Here is an 8,234-nt window from a genome sequence, read left to right on the forward strand (position 1 = left end):
CAACAAGAAAAACATAAACATTTACATTTTTGGCATTTAGCAGACGCCTTATTCCAAAGCGACTTACAATCGATACATTTGACTAAATAAGTGAATCATCAATGGTGGCCAGTGGGAATCGACGTGATAAACAAAGGGGGGTATGTAATAAGCTCAGATATCATGTCACATTATGATCAAACTATATTTTGGCTGCAAGTCGTTTTGGATAAAGGCGTCTGCTAAATGCCAAGAATGTAAATGTAAATGGCTGTAATTCCTTATACTAGTTTGATTCCTTACTCTCAAACCCCTTCTGCTGCCCATTAATGAGAAGTGATGCACATCTAAACAGATATGAGTATCTCACCTCCTCTGTCTTTGTCAAATATACTATATTCAACTTAAGGGCTCTGCACACAGCGTGCGATTTCTGTTGCGCATCAACGTTCCATTTTGAAGTTTGAATGGAAGTCTATGAGAACATCGCATTTACCCACACACGGCCCCGATTTTAATCGCACGGCGAACATTCGATTCCATTCATTTTGAATGGGACAAAGCAGTGCGACAAAACTCGCACGCCGTGTGCTTTGTCCCATTAAAAATGAATGGAATCGAATGTTCGCCGTGTGATTAAAATCGGGGCCGTGTGTGGGTAAATGCGATGTTCTCATAGACTTCCATTCAAACTTCAAAATGGAACGTTGATGCGCAACAGAAATCGCACGCTGTGTGCAGAGCCCTTTACAGTAGAGAAGGCTGGACCATGGATGTGGGTGCAATCAGCACAGACGCTCACATTAACATCTTCATTTTATTAAGTAAAAAAAGGTGAGCTTCTGCTGGGGGGTATTCCATCAACATCGCTTAAGGAAAATCTACGCTTATTTTGATCAATCTCACGACACTTCAAAAATAAACCTGGATTTTCCTTTAGCGACGTTAATAGAATATCCCCCATGGTTTCATTGAGTCATGTTTTGTTTTAGGGGAGTAGAAGGTTAACTAATGATCCATATTCTCATTTCAATAGAAATATACTAGACGCCATTTTATTATTACAAATACAAGGAATTACCTAACATTTTTTACTTTTGTCTTTATATTGACAGACATTAAATTGTAACATGAACAATGGATATGCTTCAATGATGTTAGGGTTGAGTCTAGATATAAAATGTTGTCCACTTAATGGGACCTTCAAACAGGGCAAACAAAATAAATCATACTCAAAAAAAGGTCATTTTATTTCATTAGGTACAAAGTAGCCCGCATACTGTTTATGGTATAAAAACAAGATTTTACCATTCTCAAGATGTACAAACTGTTACACAAGTTCACCTTTTTTGCAATATACTCAATACACAAAGACAGCAAAACCAGACCATCCTCATACTGGGAAAAAGGTCCTTGGAAATGTCATCAATATTTTTCCTCAGTTAGCTGTCAAGTTAGAAGTTCTACTTCCCAAAATAGTTTAGAAAATGAGTTTGCTTACATTGAGGAAAAACTGGTGTTAATTGGTTCAGAATGAAGACTCTACCCCTAAAACTCAACAGATGTGTGTAGATGGTTCAGAAAAAAATGAGGTATCCTTCAAAATAAAAAGGAACAAAGTTTTAAAAGTACACACCCAAAACACCTTTCCCTAGAAATAACCCTACCAGAGAAAGCAGGTGATGGCAGTAAGTGTAGCAGGCAGTCTCCATTAGTGGAGCTGTTCTACGAGTGTTGGTGCAACAGTGCTGTATCTAATCTAGACTCTTTGCTCTAAACTCAATTGTTGTTTGATCATTGTATATTGATCCAAGCTCTTTCATTATTGTTAGATGAATGAACATTGTTCATCGATCATGAATTAACAATAAAAATTAAAAAAAACACCCAGTTAAAGGATAGTTCACTATTTTACACCTTATAGTAGCCATCTTACAGTACCGTAGTCAGATGTTTCCACAGCCTGACTGATTGGTTAACTAATTTAGTGCCGAGAGTGCATCAAGTTGGACGAATTGTCAACATTCTAGAGTGCAACGGGTGACTTTATTAACAAAACATGGTGCATTTATGATGCTTCATTTTGTAGCCAATCACAGTAGTGTTGCTATATTAAAGGTTAAAGGCTAGGTTACCGGATAAAACACTTGGTGGGTGTTCCAGAACTCTTTGGCAGTTAGTGAGTTAAACAACTCTGAACCATGGATTCATTTCTCCTGGCCCTTAGACAATATTCAGGGTAATCAACCATCCAACTAAGGTGTAAAATAGTGCACAATCCCATACAAATGTCATTAAATCATAATGGTGAAAAGTTTAAAAAAAAGTCACAAAAAAAAACTACAGGTTTAATTGCTTATTTTAGAAACGTTACAGTGCACCATACACCTGTAGATTGCAACATTTCAGTTACAGTACATCACCCAACAATAGGTGTAAAAACACAAGGCTTCAAAAGGCTTCCATAATCCATACCCTCATAATCCAAAAGTGTTTTCTCAATCTCATATTCCAGTTAAATATTAATGGCCAGAGCAGTCCATACAACAGTGCTCACACATACGGGGCATACTCAGTCTTGCTGAATGCCGAGTTCATTCAGACCCCAGATTCAACTGAATGAATGACTACCAAAATTGTGCATTTAAAAAATAAATGAAGAGCATACTAATATCTCAATGTCTTCGTCAAATCTATCAGATTTATTTGGTGGGCTAACTACTAGAAAGGGACACGAGGGTCAAAAAGAGCCACCAGTAGGGGAAGATTTAGATTCACTTTTTAAGTTTCCGTTCTTTGGGGTGTGGGTGTGTGTGTGTGGGTGTGTGTGTGTGTGTGTGTCTCAGGAATAGGTATCCATCTATTCTGCAGCCACGTTGTCTTCCGCTGGCTGCCCAGTAGCATTTTCTGCAGTTTTGGAGGCCTAGGAGGAAGAGGGGGGGGGGGGGAGAGAGGAGGGAAGAGGTAAGAAGGAAATGGTAAGAGAGTATCAACATTTTTGTCCCTTTCTAAATATATCTATTTTTATGGAATATAATTCTTTTAAAAGGGGAAATCATCATACCTTCTTTTTCTTCTTCTTTTGCGTTTTGCGACTAGCTGAGCTCTCTAGTAGAGTCTGGGGGAGAGAGAGAGGGGGAGATGTTTGAAAACAAGAAATTCATTTACTTCAGAAAACTACAAGACGGCTACAATACCTGGTATGGTATTATATGGTATTGAATCAGATTGGCATCTATTATGCTTCTCTGAGCCACAAGTCAAAACTGGAGATGCAATCTAACTATACCTATATGCAGTTTGTTCAGCCGTTGTAATGTTGGCCTCTTGTTATCAATATCACCTAGATCCTTCTGTCGTGATAGAACCCCTTATACATAGTAATATGAATATAATTGCACTAACAATATTGCACTAGTAATATGGTCACTTTATTGTCACTTTTATTATTCGTCATTGAATTGTTGTTGCTGCTTCATTGAGTGTGGAAAAAGATCCCAAAACATTTCACTTTGTCTATTACAACTGTATGCGATAAGTGACAAATAACATTTGATTTAACTTGCTTTGAGAGCCCCTCGTGTTGCCTGGCAACATGGGGGCGGTGAGATGCTTACCCTGAGCTCTGCGTCTTGCACCTCGTGCTCTGACTTGTAGAGCTCCGGCTCAAAGAGTCCACTGGTGATTCTGTGGGAGCCGTTGGCCATCAGCATCACTGTGAACTTAAACTGGGCTACATACTCTCCTGAGAGAGAGAGAAAACGAGGGATAAAGAGAGAGAGAGAGAGAGAGAGAGAAGGGTGTTAGGGGGCAGAGTTAGCTTGGGAGGTGTGAGGACGTGAGAGGCAGGACACGAGGGAGAGGACTCACCTTCCTTCTCGTTCAGCACGCTGAAGGGCTGCAGCAGCTCGTGCTTAGCACACTCCACCACGCCCAGACGGGCCTTGGCCTCGTCCTCAAACGCCCTGAGGAAAGGCACGGGAGAGAGATCAGTTAGGGAGAGAGAGGCAGGGGAGAGACCAGTAAGGGAGAGAGAGGCAGGGGAGAGAGACCAGTTAGGGAGAGAGAGGCACAGAGGAGAGAGACCAGTTAGGGAGAGAGAGGCAGGGGAGAGAGACCAGTTAGGGAGAGAGAGGCAGGGGAGAGAGACCAGTTAGGGAGAGAGAGGCACAGAGGAGAGAGACCAGTTAGGGAGAGAGAGGCAGGGGAGAGAGACCAGTTAGGGAGAGAGAGGCACGGGAGAGAGACCAGTTAGGGAGAGAGAGGCAGGGGAGAGAGGCCAGTTAGGGAGAGAGAGGCACAGGAGAGAGACCAGTTAGGAAGAGAGAGGCACGGGAGAGAGACCAGTTAGGGAGAGAGAGGCAGGGGAGAGAGACCAGTTATGGAGAGAGAGGCAGGGGAGAGAGACCAGTTATGGAGAGAGACCAGTTAGAGGGAGAGGCAAGTAGCTGATGAAGTTGCAGTTTTCTTGTGTGGTTTTAAGTGCCAAAATTTCAGAAATCACACTTTTTTTCCCAAAACAATAGCAGCATCAGAGATGCACTTTCCACTGTGGGTGACACCTTCAAAGTGTGACGTCATACCTTAGGGTGAAGGGCATGGCGTCGAAGCGTCTCTCCACCTCGCTGAAGAACATGCGGGAGGTTTTCATCTTCAGTCCGTACTGCTTGCTAGGGTCCCTCTTATAAATGGTGGTCCTCTGGCCTCCATCCTTGGCCTGGACAGAGCACAGAAGGGTACATACATCAGCACTGGTTACACTAACCACTCAGAACTTCAAATCTTTAGTTCTCCAAGTGTCCTGTGTACCGTCTTGTGATGTCAGCATTGGACGGTCATGGTTGAGAAGAACAAGAGAAGGAAGATAGGCTTGCACTCTCACCTTCCCTTCTCCGGTGCTGATCAGCACGTCGACAGCGTAGACTTCATGCACCTCAAACTCCGCCTTCTCATGGTCCTTCCTGCGGAGTAGAAGAAACAGCAACCAGTGATTGACAGTGGTCCGGGAGAGGCTAGACTTTGATTGACAGTGGGAGGGAATAGGCTTTGACAGTGGTCCGGGAGAGGCTAGACTTTGATTGACAGTGGGAGGGAATAGGCTTTGACAGTGGTCCGGGAGGCTAGACTTTGATTGACAGTGGTCCGGGAGAGGCTAGACTTTGATTGACAGTGGGAGGGACTAGACTTTGATTGACAGTGGGTGGGGCTAGGATTTGAGTATCTTTGACACAATGAGTATCGAATGGAATAAACACCTTATATAGAAAATGTACTCATACATTATTTATATGCAATATGTTTATCTGATGTGTGTGGTTGTAGTTTACCTGTGCTTTATCCTTGTGTTAAATGTTTGTTTTTTTAACCATATAATTTGTAAACAATTTAACCATTTAGCAGACGCTTTTATCCAAAAGTGACAAAAGGACGGTCTCCCTGGAGTAGCTTAGGGCTAAGTGCCTTCCTCAATGGCAGACTAGGTGGTGGTCTTTTTTCAATTTCAATATTCAACTAGATAATGTGTTGTGTCAAGATTCAATGTGGTCATTTCTTATTAGATGCACGGCCATTTGCTTTTAGACGCGTTATGTTTCAACGTTCGATATGACAATTTTTACTAGATCAAAATTTTTGTATCTTTTAAAAATTGTTGCACAAACATTTTCCCATATTCCTGGAGGCACCAGACATGCATGGTCTTGGACATAGATGTACCTTTGTTGGTCTGTGGGGTTCTGAATGATGGTCTTCTCTCCATCAATGACATGCTGCTTCAGCTGATGAGACAGCATACCTTGGAGAGAAAGCAGGAGATTCAAGGGGAAAGCATGGTGTACGGTTTCCACACCGCACTTATACAACATGACTGATCAGTTTGGATCCCATGACTCAGAGGGTAGGAACCAGCAATGGGGCCCATAATTATCTGGTAACTGGAGCACAAACTGATGTCCTGCCCAAACCAGAAGAAAGCCACTCACCCTCAATGGCGGAGCATTTGAATGACTGGGCAATCTTGTTCCATGCCTCGGTCACCTGAGAGTTCTGGGAGAAGAACAGATTATGACAGATTAGAACAGATGTGTATGTACGATGTGACAAAAGTTTATAATATTATAAGACTATATAACAGATTACGATGATTATGATGTGACAAAAGTTTATAATATTATAAGACTATAACAGATAACAGATTACGATGATTATGATTGTGACAAAAGCCAGATTCATCCACCCGACCAGTGTGTGTTTGGTTGTTGACGGTGTTTGTTTAAATTCAGGAGAGGGGGTGGGGTGTTAGCCTACCTGGTTGCCAGGTTTGACAAGGCGCAGGGCAGCCTCTGCACACAAGTGAGCGGCTTTCATCACATCGGCTTTCCGACCCGTCACAGGAGCCTCCTAAAGCGACGAGGAGAGGGGGGGGGGAGGAGGAGGAGGAGGAGGGAGAAGGCAGTGAGAGACCGCTCAGAGTTTGAGGACCGCTACAATTAAGGGTCTCAGTCCTATTTCTGGAGATAAAAGCAAGAGCCGAGAAAAGCCACTGGTACCTTAGTAGCTCCCACAATCAAGCTGTGAGCCACGTTGGAGATGAAGCCGTCGACATGGACTCCAAGATCACTGCAGGGAAAGAAAGGGAGAGAGATAGAGAGGAAGGAAGAGGGGGATATTTGACAAGTAAAAAAAAAAAGAAAAGAAAAGGGAGGCGTATCACATTAGTACTGCCAACCAGTTGCTTAAAATGTCCATGTCATAGTGCGAAAGGACACCGATAATTAAATGTACTCGGGACGTCAATATGTCGGCCATGTTGGGCTTCGCTATCGCATCGATAAAATGCTAGACAAGGACAGACACAAAATAAATCGATTCAATTTGGGTGATGACATCGGTGTATGCTTCAAGGGTACATTCTGTTATTGTTTCATGTTCACCTACGAGAACATTGTTGGGGGCTCATACTATAATCTAAAGCAATTCCATGTTATGGCGTGAGGACACGCCTGTTATCTTGTTAATAGTAATGAAAAAAAGGCTAACTGAGAACCACATAAATCTACAGCAGGGTTCGACAGTAACGCTTGCCCGGAGCAAGTAAAAAATTGGCCGGGTTTGTTTGCGCGACCCCGACGACGCTGCTGGATCCTGGATGTGTTTACCTGTGTGCAGGAAGAACAATGGACGGTGCAGGCGCCAGACCAGAATAGATGATTGTGGAGTGATTAAAGCGTATTAAAGCGTATGCGATGTGACGGGTGATCGATAGGCGCGTATGCTTTAATATCTTCACTCCACGATCATCTAGTCTGGCGCCTGCGTCGTCTGTTGTTCTTCCTACACACAGGTAAACATATCCTAGCGTCGTCGGGCTCACGCAAACAAACCCGGCCAATTTTTTACTTGCTCCGGCCAAGCGGGCAAGCGTTACTGTCGAACCCTGTACAGTACAACAGCGCTGGCTGGCATGAGACACAACACCGACAGCAGTTGTAACATTCCCGATTGAACATTAAATGGCATCGTTTGACAGTGACAGAAGACATATAAGCAGGAAAGGGAGGGTCAACAGCGACATGAGGACGAAAGTGGCAATCCAACAACTAAGATGAAAAGGCTTGTCCAATTCACTATGCGTCTGTTACACACAATGGCAATACTGACAATTGGATTTCTCTGACGCCAACGGTCAACGAGACTGTAATCCAATGTATGACTTGCCAAAGAGAAACGGACAGGATTGCAATGGCACAGATCCTCTGCATGTCCAACCTTAATTGTCGTTTTGCTACATGGTAAGACAGACAAAGAGACGAGACCTAACAGTGGAGACAGTCAACAGCCAAGAGAAACACCCCCTCCCCCTCCCCCGCCACCCCGCTTAGACGTACGAGAACACACCACAACAAACGAGACGAGAGGGGGAAGGCGACACACACAATCTGGAGAGACTCGAGAGAGACACACACAGAGGGGGGTGGGTTGGATTAACATTACTGTAGATGGCGGTGCGTACATTTTGACCAGGTCCCCATCTTTAAGTGTGTAGTCAGGGTCACTCTTCAGGGGAGAGAAGTGGCAAACACAGTTATTGACTGAGACGCTGGTGGGGAAGGCAATGCCTGGAAGGGAGAGGGGAGAGAGAGAACCACCAGATCTTCATATGAAACTCATCCGCAGTGTTTGTGTGAGAGAGAGACTGAGACCTGACTGATGAGGTTATGTGTTAATGTGCCTCTTTCCTGCCCCCCCCCCCCATC

The 8,234-nt window shown here is 43.7% G+C and overlaps 1 protein-coding gene across 1 annotated transcript in view; it reads right to left on the bottom strand.

The window, feature by feature from the left end:
• Positions 1–1,225: 1,225 nt before the first annotated feature.
• pa2g4a (proliferation-associated 2G4, a) overlaps positions 1,226–8,234 on the bottom strand; it is a 9,243-nt gene continuing 2,234 nt past the window's right edge. The window contains exons 3-13 of the mRNA XM_080548242.1: positions 7,991–8,096; positions 6,528–6,597; positions 6,286–6,378; positions 5,961–6,024; positions 5,695–5,773; positions 4,862–4,940; positions 4,563–4,696; positions 3,850–3,944; positions 3,597–3,724; positions 3,044–3,097; positions 1,226–2,902 (exon numbers count right to left, since the gene is read on the bottom strand). Of these exons, the coding sequence (XP_080404368.1) occupies positions 2,840–2,902; positions 3,044–3,097; positions 3,597–3,724; positions 3,850–3,944; positions 4,563–4,696; positions 4,862–4,940; positions 5,695–5,773; positions 5,961–6,024; positions 6,286–6,378; positions 6,528–6,597; positions 7,991–8,096 (965 nt within the window). The 3' untranslated portion in view covers positions 1,226–2,839. The remainder of the gene's footprint in view (positions 2,903–3,043; positions 3,098–3,596; positions 3,725–3,849; positions 3,945–4,562; positions 4,697–4,861; positions 4,941–5,694; positions 5,774–5,960; positions 6,025–6,285; positions 6,379–6,527; positions 6,598–7,990; positions 8,097–8,234) is intronic.

This window comes from Nansenia antarctica, assembly GCF_963989245.1.
Source record: "Nansenia antarctica genome assembly, chromosome: 18".
Lineage (NCBI taxonomy): Eukaryota > Metazoa > Chordata > Actinopteri > Argentiniformes > Microstomatidae > Nansenia > Nansenia antarctica.